Source organism: Bubalus bubalis, chromosome X (genome assembly GCF_019923935.1).
Source record: "Bubalus bubalis isolate 160015118507 breed Murrah chromosome X, NDDB_SH_1, whole genome shotgun sequence".
In the NCBI taxonomy this organism is placed as follows: Eukaryota; Metazoa; Chordata; class Mammalia; order Artiodactyla; family Bovidae; genus Bubalus; species Bubalus bubalis.
The window spans coordinates 86,289,377-86,302,170 of NC_059181.1; the positions used below are offsets into that span (position 1 = coordinate 86,289,377).

At 42.1% G+C, this 12,794-nt stretch overlaps 1 protein-coding gene across 2 annotated transcripts in view; it reads left to right on the forward strand.

The window, feature by feature from the left end:
- Positions 1-12,794, forward strand: part of COL4A6 (collagen type IV alpha 6 chain) — a 337,270-nt gene that overhangs the window by 276,155 nt on the left and 48,321 nt on the right. For both annotated transcript variants that reach the window (XM_044937071.2, XM_044937072.2), the window contains 6 exons: positions 2,821-2,889; positions 5,002-5,037; positions 8,768-8,830; positions 10,184-10,219; positions 10,414-10,455; positions 11,459-11,551. In XM_044937071.2, the coding sequence (XP_044793006.1) occupies positions 2,821-2,889; positions 5,002-5,037; positions 8,768-8,830; positions 10,184-10,219; positions 10,414-10,455; positions 11,459-11,551 (339 nt within the window). The remainder of the gene's footprint in view (positions 1-2,820; positions 2,890-5,001; positions 5,038-8,767; positions 8,831-10,183; positions 10,220-10,413; positions 10,456-11,458; positions 11,552-12,794) is intronic.

Here is a 12,794-nt window from a genome sequence, read left to right on the forward strand (position 1 = left end):
ATTAGACGATATTGGGAAATGCAGTACTTGGAAGGCTTACATGGGATCATGGAAGCACTAACAGTGACCCAAAGGGCTTGGCAGGCTTGGTCTCTACCAGTGATTCTTAACCAGTGGTGATTTTGCATCCTTCCCGAGGACATTTGACAGTTATTATTGACACTTTTGGACTTCCCTGGTGGCTCAGGTAGTAAAGAATCCGCCTGCAATGCAGGAGTCTCCAGTTCGATTCCTGGGTCAGGAAGATCCACTAGCGAAGGGATAGGCTACCCACTCCAGTATTTTCGGGCTTCCCTGGTGGCTCAGCTAGTAAAAAATGAGACCCCGGTTCAATTCCTGGGTCGAGAAGATCTGCTAGAGAAGGGAATTGCTACCTACCCCGTATTCTGGCCTGGAGAACTCCATGGCCTATACAGTCCATGGACTGTGTATTCTATGGACTATACTGGCTTCCCTGGTGGCTCAGACGGTAAAGCATCTGCCTGCAATGCAGGAGACCTGGATTCAATTCCTGGGTCAGGAAGATTCCCTGGAGAAGGAAATGGCAATCCACTCAAGTACTCTTGCCTGGAAAATCCCATGGATGGAGGAGCCTAATAGGCTACAGTCCATGGGGTTGCAAAGAGTCAGACATGACTGAGTGACTTCACTTTCACTTTCATACTGTCCATGGGGTTGCAAAATGTTGGACACGACAGAGTGACTTTCACATCCCATAATATAACTACATATACATATGTAATATTGACACTTTGGGGCTTCCCTGGTGACACAGCTGATAAAGAATCCACCTGCAATGTGGGAGACCTGGGTTCGAACCCTGGGTTGAGAAGATCCCCTGGAGAAGGGAACATACTGGAACCCACTCCAGTATTCTGGCCTGGAGAATTCCATGGACTGTATAGTCCTTGAGGTCAAAAGAGTCGGACACAACTGAGCAACTTTCACTTTCACTTTCATTGACCCTTTTGGTCCTCACAGTTGGGAGCATGCTACTGGTTCAGGACAGCCCCCACCATAACATCAAGTTATCATCTGCCCCAAAGTGTCAATAGTCAGAAATAACTGAGAAATACTACTCTACACCGACATAGTTTTCCTCTTGCCATCCTCTCCCCACATCGTAACTCTTGGTTCTGGAATTGATAAGGCATTTATTGGATATTGGTGTCATCACTTTTGCTTCATTCCATTCGTCCAGATAGAGCTCAAATATTTGGATCTAAAAGATCTCTAATAGATGCCATGCCCTTACAAGGCTGCTTTTGTGAGTGGCTGGAAAGAGAAAAATAATATATTTCAAACCCATTCTCAACCTCATTTGAAATAATCTAAGTGAATAAGAGCACTGATATGTTTAAATCGAAATTGCACTATCTATTAGACCAATCCCATAGCTACATGAATGACTTGGCATTTTACTAGAAGGGCATTGCTTTCAGTGACCAAGTTGTAGATGTGAATGTACATGTAAGAAGATGGGACAGACAAAGCACAAACCCCAAATTGGCATAAGGGACTTTCACAACTAAGGACCAAGCCAATATATAGCAGAGAGTCGGGGAGAAAGATGTATTACCAACATAGTATGAGCTATTTGAGTCACAAAGGCCTCCAAACACTGCCATGATAACAGGGCAAGAGAACAAATCACATCTGTGTTAAAACAATGGAAATCTGGAAAAGTAAGGAATCCCAGCCCCCAAGAGGGAGAAAAGAAATCTTGAAGTAATAAACAGCCCCTGACAGCCAAAGGACCAGGGTAAAACCCAATCCTGTCCCTACACCTTCCTTTAAGCCTAAATAGGAACTTGGTTGTGGATTTTTACTAAGCTGAACCTTACTAACCCTACTGAACACTGAATAGATAGCCTTTGTAGATTCTTTGATGAAAGTAGTGGCCACAAGCATAAGGGAAAATAGAAAGTGTTAGGAAAGAAACGGTTTGTGCTTTGGGAACCACATGGTACGTTTATTATACCTATGGACCTTGAACTCGGGAATCCATCATTCAATCAATGCTTCTGTCCCCAAAGCTTAGGCCTACCCCCAAACACTAATCCCAACTTCCATTTAGGTATAGGGACATTGATTTTCCCCAAGAGGTCAACATCTAGCAGATATTAGCTGGTGTCTGCCACTGAGACATTAAAAACTCTGGCTGATTAGACAGGTTGGACATACTTTGAACAGTTTTCCATGTTGACAGTGAGACACACCTGCCGCTTAGATATCAAAGCTGAAGTTATATAGTAAAAGCGCAAGATAGAGATGGTTATGTAGAGCAGGGATCTGTAAACTGGCCCACATTACCTTTGTCCTGTGGTTTGTTTTTCCACTTTTTAAAAGATTGTGAAGAAAATCAGAATACAGGACAGAGCTCAGATATGACCCCCAAAGTATATATTATTTACTCTCTGGCTCTCTACAGAAAAAGTCCACTAACCTCTGTCCTAGACAAAGTTCCCATCAGTGACTTATACCTGTGACATATGGAGCAGGTGAGCTATAGGCTTATAAGAGACATGTGTATTTTATGTGGATGTTCAGATTGGTTCTCTGAATAGATTCAAAATCTATGTTCTAATTCCTTAACAAACCTCTGACTTGGAGGCTGGGGAACAGGCATGTAGCTTTGAGACACAGCACCTGTTCAGGGGCTGAACTTTGTCTGCCTATCTCTGCTATAGAATAAGCCACATGGTTTCAGGCTTTTATTTTTCCATATGATCAGATCATACTATTAACAATACCGTGTGTGTGTGTGCGTGCATGCGCGCACATGCACATTACTTCACAAATTTTTCTTATTTTACGCAGGGGCTTCCTGGTCAGAAAGGCTCTAAAGGTGAACCTGTCCTTGCCCAAGGTAGTTTCAAAGGAATGAAGGTAAGAGCCTTTAAGGCAGACAGCTGAGTAGGCTATAAGCTGAGTTCCCCCAGGATGGAGCACCACATCCAATGAAAACATTTCTGGAACTAGCATCTGCATCTCTATTTAAGGAACAGACCAAGCTGGATTTAAAAAGGATCTGGAACTTTTTGTGGTGGAAACATTGACAGAAATGTTTGCAACCATATTGCCAAAGAGATTTGCTTTGTCAGAGCAAGACCAAAAATAGGGGACAAATCAGCAAACAGTGTGCATGGGTGTCATTTTCCTTGACAGGCCGAGATACTTCCTGAAGGCAGATGCCTTTGTTCTACTCCGGAATCCTTGATGTCTGCATACCTTGGTTTGAAACCACGTGTGTCTCTACCCATCTTAGCTTGGCCACCAGTCCAGGATCATAGCTCCGCCCTTTTCTCTATCTGCATACCAGCCCATCACCCTTGCTGGGCCCCTGGCTGTCGGCAAAAATTGTCCATTAACTCTGTAGCTGGTTGGAAACTTTCATCTCTTCCTAGAATTGACAAGAACCTTCTGTATTCGTGTGGCTCTATACTTGGTGTAGGCTGCCTAGTATCCTGTGAGCCTTCAGTAAATTCTGGTGTCAGAGGATCGATCCTAATCCCTTGCAGAGTGGGATAGGAGCCCATCATTTCCCTGGGAGCAGACAGGAACCTATTGTAAGTCCAACATGGGAGGGGAAGATGTACCCAAGCTCGCTTAGCTGGAGATGGTACCTTTCTGCCCTCTACCCATGCACAGAGCTGGAGCCAGTATCTCCAGCTCTTTAGAAGGCAGTGATGGGTGTACATAGCTGGGAAATGAAGAATGTAAAGGGTTTGGGGTTTTGATGATAGTGGGAATGGCATGTTAGACTTGGAAAGGACTTTACTTTTATTTTTTATAAAGAAAAACTTTCTTTTCAGCATAAGAAGCACACAGAAACACACACAGTACCCACCAACAGAAGTTTAAAAAGTGCATTATGCATCTTTGACTGCCAATTCACAGTTCAAAAGATACTGCCTTTTAAATATATAATATAAAAAAAAAACAAGAAGAAAAAATATAATAAAAATCACTGATTTAATAATGCAGCACACTGGAACCTACCTGCAGCTTCTGAAAACCAAAGGGCAGCCCATCTTGGGAAGCTCCTGATTGGGAGAGGGATGGCCTGTACCTGCATTTTGTTGCAAAGAGCTCAGGACACCAAAAGAGGAAAACAGGGTGGCCTAGGTGGTAATAAAAGCTCTACTGAACAGGAGAACAATTGTGTGATGGGGGAATAGGAGAGGGACTGGGCTGCTGTCCAGAGAGAACCTCATGATTCTCGAATTCATGTGGCTCATTTTACAGATAGAAAGACTGAGGTGGCCCGAGGCTCTGTGACTTACTCATAGGCATAAGCCAGCTTCCCAAAGAGCTAAAACCCAGGCAGTACTCTTCCCAGGTTGCAGAGAGCCGATTTTTTACTATAAGCTAAGTGGGGTAAGACTAGCAGGTATCCACATATGGCCATTGTTGTAGCAAACACTGATTAAGTGGTTTTGTCAAAAATCAAAGAGACCCTGGACCCAGTGGAACACAGTAATTTCCACAGGATGGTTATATTACAGATTCATATGGTGACTTAGATGCTGTAAAGTAATTAAAATGTAATCAGAGACTATATGCTCTGTTGATTCTCCCTTGAAATATCTGATTTGCATTGTATACATATGGGCAAAGATTCTCTGGGGATGAAGGTGCACAGCAAGGTAGCTTTGCTTTCTTCCAAAAAGAGCAGGAAAATCACCAGCCCACAGAAGCAGTCTCTAATTGATAAGTTCCTAGCAAAGTTGGAAATTAATTAATTCAAGTAAAGAATGAAATCCTGTTCAATCAAGGTTATAATATTTTTCTTCTAGAGTCTAGATTTTTCATAGAAAAAAAAAGAAATGGTTGATTATGTCTGATGCATGCATTATTTAAAACACAAGACCTTGACAGAGGAGGCTCAAGCTTCAGCCATGCATTTTTATGCCTGTGCATCTTAGGTCAGTTATGTGTAAAATACCACAAGTTTAATTTATTCATCTCTTCAATGTCCTGCCTTTGTCTGTTACTCAGGGGGAGCCTGGGCTGCCCGGACTGGATGGAATCACTGTAAGTTGTTACCTATGTGTTGAGCTCTCAGTGTTTGGTTAATAGTTACTGATAGCCCCTTTTTATTCCTCTCCATGGTGTTTGAAGGTCTTCATGAACCTTCAAGGAAAATCCAGAGGGTTGGAGTAAAACCAATCACTCTATTGACATTTTCAAAATAAGAATGTACTGAAGGGATGGACTATCCACCACCAGTGACACGGCAGCAGGCTTTTGGACCTCTCGGCCAGGGACCTACATCTCACCCAGGGATGATCAGGAAAGAATCTTGCCTTTCACTGCACAACCATTTGCTAAGTTTTCTGTGTGTTCAGAGGGCTACAGGTAAAACAAAAGAAGTGAAACACTTCTTTTAAAAGGTATTCCATAGAGAAATTCCTTTTGGTGATTCAATAATAGTGAGTCCATGAAAGGCCATGAGTTGTAGTAATAAGAGCTTTGTTTTAACTTGACTTTCCACATTGTCACCACTTGCCTTTGAAGTAGCTTAAAAAAGGCCCCTTCTCTCTTCCTCTTTTCCTGTATCAGGCTTCCTTCCTTTCTTCTTCCATTCCAGAACAGATATTGAGCTCCTACCATCAGCAAAGGGCCAGGAGTGATTTCTAAGACAATGCAGACACAGTCTCTGCACACACACACACACACACACACACACACACACACAGCCACCTCCCACCCCCAGGATGTGAAAAACTAGTAGAAGTGTGGAGTAAAAATTCCACAACAGCGTCAAAGAAAGGGATGCTATCCACCTAAGGCTACATCACTAAAAGATGGTAGCCTCTAAGAAATGTGAGTGATATTTAGGCTGGCTGGCAATGGGAGGACACTTCCTAAACAGAGAGAGTATGTGAGAAAAGGTGGGCAATAAGCAAGATCTGTGCAGGCATACCTGTAAACAGAGATGAATGAGGACCAAGAGCACAGAGGTCTCCTAAAGTGGAACAGCATTGGCTTAGATCGTGGGTTAACTACATTTGTGGAAGAACATCCAGTGTATTTGCTCCATAACTTCTCCTGGAGATGCATTTCCCTGCCCTCAAAGATACAGTGTTTGTCTGCATATCCAGACATGATAAATAAACCGCTTAGCTTTAGGGAGGGAGGCTTCATGGCTGGATAAGAGATTTGTGGTCAGTAAGGAGACCAAAGGTTATTAGTCATTGTCAGAGCAATGTTCTACTCTCATATATTCCTGGGGAACCTGTGAACCCTATTCTCTCTCCCTCCTAAGTCTTGATTTCACTTAATCTCTCCATCCTTCACCTAAGCACAATCACCTTGTCACTTATCATTAAACTTATCACTTATCATTAAAACTGGGGAGCATACCATCTTTCCCCATACCATCCTTCTCTTCAGATTTCATTCTCTCACTTTTAATATTGTCATCATACAGTTCAAAATATTTTCTAGTTTTCCTTCGATTTTTTTTTTTGACCCATGGGGATTCATGGTGGTTAATTTCCAAATATTTGGTGACTTTCCAGATATCTTTATGTAATTGGTTTCTAGTCTGATTTTATTGCAGTTAGAGGGTACCCTCTGGATAATTCCATGCTTTTAAATTTGTTGAGGTTTATTTTATGGCCCCACTTATGGAATTATCTTGGTGAATATTCCATATGTACTTGAAAAGAGTATGTATTGAGCTGGTTGAGAGTACAGTGATCTAAAAAATATGCATTAGGTCTAAGTAGTTAATAATGTGGTTTGGATCTTCTTTTTCCTCACTTTTTTGTTCAGTTGTTCTATTAATTACTGAAGGAGGGATGTTCATATCTCCATCTAGAATCGTGAACTTACCTATTTCTCCTTACAGTTCCATCAGTCTTTGCTTTGTGTATTTTGAAGCTCGGCTATTAGGTGTATGCACACCTAAGATTGTTACATCTTCTTGATGAATTGAACTATGTTACCAAGACTCTGATGCTGGGAGGGATTGGGGGCAGGAGGAGAAGGGGACGACAGAGGATGAGATGGCTGGATGGCATCACCGACTCGATGGATGTGAGTCTGAGTGAACTCCGGGAGTTGGTGATGGACAGGGAGGCCTGGCGTGCTGCTATTCTTGGGGTCGCAAAGAGTCGGACACGACTGAGTGACTGAACTGAACTGACTGTTACAAGGCGCCCCCTCTTTATCCCTAGTAATATTCTTTGTCTCGAAGTCTACTTTATTTGATAGTGATATAACAGTTTTTTTCTTGTTTAAGTTTTTGACTTTTTCATAACTTTAATATGAAAATTTTCAAATAGAGAGCAAAGTTGAACCAAGTTTTCAGTGAATAGCTGTACCATTAGTACTTTACCTGCTTTATCACACTTCCATCCATTAATCCATCTTAGTTTTGCTGCATTTCAAAGTTAACTTCAGACAATAGAACTCCTACCCCTAAATACTAAATACTACAGCATGGCTATCATTAACTAGGCTTCAAAATTTGTTTACAGTTTTTCCTTTCCTGTAAAATTTACATATAATGAAATACACAAATCTTAAATGTGCATTTGCTGCATTTTTACCAATAAACATTTCTGTGTAATTCAACCCCTCCTAAGGTGTAGACCATTCCCATCACCTCAGAAAGTTGTCACCTGGGAACTCGCCTGGTGGGCCAGTGATTAAGACTCCACCTTGCAATGCAGGGGGTGTGGGTTTAATCCCTCGTCGAGGACCTAAGATCCCACATACCCCATGGCCAAAAAACCAAAACATAAAACAGAAGCAATATTGGAACAAATTCAATAAAGACTTTAAAAATGGTCCATGTCAAAAAAATCTTGAAAAAAAAAGAGAAAGTTCTCTCCTGCTCCTTCCCAGTCAACTTTGACCCCATCAAAGGCAATCACTGTTCTGATTTTTTTCTATCATAGATAATGTTTTCCTATTCTAGAACTTCATACAAAGGGAATAATATATATGTAGCTTTTGGGGTCTGGCATCTTTCACTTAGAACAGAACTTTTGAGATTCATTCTCTTTGTTTCATATATCAATAATTTGTTACTTTCTATTGTTGAGTACTTATTCCACTATATAGATGTATTGGGTTTTTTAATCAGTTATTCTATCACTGGACACCTGGGACATTTCCAATTTTTAAAAAATTTTATTGAAGTATAGTTGATTTATAATGTATTAATTTCTACTATATAGCAAAGTGACTCATATATATATATATATATATACACACATTATTTTTCATATTTCTTTTCCATTATGGTTTGTCACAGGATGTTGAATATAGTTCCCAATGCTATACAGTAGGACCTTGTTTTTTACCCATCCTGTATATCACACTCTGCATCTCCTAATCCCAAACTCCCAGTCCATCCCTCCCCTACCCCCTCCTCCTTGGCAACCACAGGTTTGTTCTCTATATCTGTAAGTCTGTTTTTGTTTCATAGATGTGCTGATTTGTGTTGTGTTTTAGATTCCACATATAAGTGATATCATATAGTATCTGTCTTCCTCTGACTTACTTCACTTAGTATGATAATCTCTAGGTCCATCTATGTTGCTGCAAATGGCATTATTTCAATTTTATGGCTGAGTAATATTCCATGATATTAATATACCACAACTTCTTTATCCATTCATCTGACATTTCCACTTTTTAAGTATTCAGAATAAAGCTGCTATGAACATTCTTGTGTGATTCCTATGTGTATATTTTTCCTGAGAAACTGTCTTACTTCTTTGACTTTGGTAAAAACTTTCCTCTGTAGGGCCCACAAGGAACACCCGGATCTCCAGGAGCTGTAGGACCCAGAGGACCACCAGGATTGCAAGTAAGACTGGCCTAAATCTACCATGTGATCACAGAATTTGCATGAATGCTTTCCCCTGGATTAAAAGCCTATGTAAATGTAGGCCTTCCTAGCGGAGAAAGGCAGTTTCCATTCTTGGAGGTTTAAGTGAAGCATGTTCTTATAAGGAGCTGTTTGTAACCTTTATTTATCAGAATCTCTGACCATCTGCTCTGGACCTCCAAAGCCTCCTAGTCTAGCTCAACCTAAAGTATAGCCCAAGGATGGCTAATACCCAGCACATCTATTATGACCTTCCATTCCCCTCATCCATGATGCTATGCTAAGTCGCTTCAGCCGTGTCCGACTCTGTGCGACCCCACAGATGGCAGCCCACCAGGCTCCGCCATCTCTGGGATCCTCCAGGCAAGAATACTGGAGTGGGTTGCCATTTTCTTCTCCAATGCATGAAAGTGAAAAGTGAAAGTGAAGTCGCTCAGTCGTGTCCGACTCCTAGCGACCCCATGGACTGCAGCCTACCAGGCTCCTCCGTCCATGAGATTTTCCAGGCAAGAGTGCTGGAGTGGGGTGCCATTGCCTTCTCTGTCATCCATGATAGACATTGCTAATTAATCATACCACCAGCATCATCACCCACCCTGAGAACTGCTGCTGCTAAGTCGCTTCAGTCGTGTCCGACTCTGTGCGACCCCAGAGACGGCAGCCCACCAGGCTTCCCCGTCCCTGGGATTCTCCAGGCAAGAACACTGGAGTGGGTTGCCATTTCCTTCTTCAGTGCATGAAAGTGAAAAGTGAAAGTGAAGTCGCTCAGTCGTTCCCGACTCTTAGCGACCTCATGGACTGCAGCCTACCAGGCTCCTCTGTCCATGGATTTTCCAGGCAAGAGTACTGGAGTGGGGTGCCATTGCCTTCTCCGACCCTGAGCACAGAAGCAACTTAAAAATCTTTCTCAACACTTCACCTTGGAGAGCTCTTCCCACATACCTATTTGCCATCACTGGTTCTAGGAAGAACATAGCCAGTTACCTGTGTTGTACCCAGAAAGCCTCTCTCCAGTACGTGAAAACCCACCCCTGATTAGTTTGATTTACTTTCACCAAAAGTCATCATTTAAAACTGTCAGGCCTAGTGGGAAGAATGACACATGAAGTCACTACCTTAGCATGACTGTGGCTATCAGGTCAATTGGGGAAATTTCAAAAGAGATTAAAAAAAAAAAAAAAGGAACTCTGGGGAGAAGGAGCTAGAATCTGCTACACCAAAACGGCCACACCATGCCGGTAGGGGACTTACCCTCAGTGACTCTCAACGTGACTAGGTTCTTTGGGGCTGAAACTAACAAGACCTAACCCTTTCTTTTCTCTTTTAATCCAGGGTCCTCCTGGCCCCCCTGGTTTCCCTGGTCCTGATGTAAGTATACTGTCTTGGGGCATTTGACTTCCTACCACTAAGTACGCTAGTTTCCCCAGAGATATTTCTTGTCTGGTTAAACATGCTCTGGTTTAAAAAAAAAAAAAAAAAAAAAAAACTGCATTCCAATTTAAGTTCCTGGAACTTATTTAGTAATTGATTTTGTTTTTCTTCCCTACATCCCTGTGCCCCAGGGGAATATGGGGTTAGGTTTCCAAGGAGAGAAAGGAGTCAAGGTAAATAGATTTTGGAACATACACTGCTTTCCATGTGCTTCAAGAAATGTCTCTAGTTGCACATGTGTGCCTGCTTGTGTTGGGGGCTTTGGATCTTTGCCTTGGAAAGTGAGCATTTCCCATCCCTCATGAGTCGTCTGGTGGGTTTCCTTGAGGGTTGCATGTGCGCCCATAGGCTCATGTGGTCTTTTTCCTTCCAAATATTGTAGTCTTCCTGCTTCCTACTGTCAAGCGTACATGTCTGATGAATGTACCCTCTTGAAGTTTATTTTATCTTCCTTCCACCTGGGTATGTCCCTACTGATTTGTATTATATTGTGCCATTTTCTCTTTCATTTTCTCTGCTTCTCTTCTCTCCATCCTTCCTCCTTCTCTTCCTTCTCTCTCTCCATTTCCCCCTTCTCTCCTTCTTAACCCTCTCTTATCATTCCCTTTTATTTTCCTTCCCTCATTCTCCTACTAATATTTCCCTCTATAGAAACTGTAAAGTCATTTAGGAGCCTCAAGGGAGACTGGGAGCTTGCCCGCCCCTTCCTTGGTGGCTGCCTCTTGTAGACTGCACTGTTTCAAGGAGCAAATCCAGTCTTCAGTGTTCCAACACAGATTTTACTGCCTCCGCTTGTGCTCTTGGCAAAGATTGGACCAATTAGATTCTGATCACTGTTGCCAAGAGGTTGCCATTCACCTTGCTCAAACCCTTTTTTGGCTTTCTTCTAAACACCCTTTCATGCATGACCATGGAAACCGTGAACCTGCTGTTTCCTTTCATCCATCTTGCTTCCTCCCTCTGCAGTGCTGGTACAGAATGCATTTGGTCAGGCTTATAATTCTTTTCACCTCTTGGAACTGATAGTTTTGGTTCCTCATTGCTGCAAGGGTGAGGGTGAAGAGGCTAAAGTCATGGACAGTTTATTTGTGAATTATATCTGGAGGACAAACCTATCCTCAGGAGAAATGGTCTGTGTGGTGTCTGCTCTGCTTAATGTTTCATTTGATCTTACAGGGAGATGTTGGCCTGCCTGGTCCTGCAGGACCCCCACCATCTACTGGAGAACTGGAGTTCATGGGATTTCCCAAAGGGAAGAAAGGATCCAAGGTAGTGAACATTTAAGAACAAGTTAATAAGTCTTTCCCTATTAATACTAGAGTTCAACTCTAATAACCAGACTATACTAAGATAGAAGCTTCTGGGTAATGGATTTTTGTTTGGAAGTGAAGATAAATCCTTCTTTGTTCTGTCCCTTGTGAAAGTTTGATAGAGTCTGTTTTCTGCTATATGGTTATGAGTGTGCCTGGGTTTCTGAATAATCATTCAGGTGCTATTTTCTGTGTTTCAGTTATGTAGATTCAGTTATCAAGATGCTGAATAACTTAAAACAAACATTAAATAGTTGAGTTTTTTCCTCCTAACTACCAACCCTCCATAATAGAACAATAGGGTATAATGGTTGCTCTTGAGTTATCCTCTTAAAGAAGCTAGTTGCCCTCAGAACTGGACCCTGCAAACAGGCTATACTGCTACCAAGTGGCAATAGATGCCCTACTTCACCTGATCTGAACTACCAAGGCTGAACCTGTTTAAGCGAGATATTTTATAATCTGTATTTTGATATGCGTGTAGACCTGGTTGTATTTGAATGGCTGTTCCCTGTTAATCTTGGAGAAGGCAATGGAAACCCACTCCAGCACTCTTGCCTGGAAAATCCCATGGATGGAGGAGCCTAGTAGGCCGCAGTCCATGAGGTCACAAAGAGTCGGACATGACTGAGCGACTTCCCTTTCCCTTCCCTTTCCTGTTAATCTGTGCAGATATCTTTTAGTAACCTGCATTCCATTCCTTCCTGGGGATCCCTTTAGTTTTGTGATCGATCTTGTACCTGTGGTCAAGGGAGGTGCTTAGTCCCATTTCTTTGTGGAAGCAACAGCTCTAGGCATTCTCCAGGTTTACAGGAAGTAATCGTTGTTTTGGAAACAGTTTGGGAGCATATGAAAAATTCCCTGCCTTCCTAACTATTCCCAAACCTTAAGGAGCCCCTTCAGGGTACTAATTGGTAAATTAGCATATGAAGGAAAGACAGATTAGAGTATTATGCAGCACTTTCCAAACTGTAATCATTACTCTTTTCCCAAAGCCATTGATGTCTTTGCAGCCAGTAATTTGCTAGAGGAAATTGTACTTAACAGCTTCTTCCACTGGAAAGAAAACAGCTGATCATCTTTTCTGCCTCCCAATTAACCTGGGCATTTGAGATTCTGTTTTGGATAGTTTGTTGTTTTTTTTTCCCTGTCATGGACTTTGGTCCTTTCCACACTACAAAAGGCTCCCTAAATTTAGACAT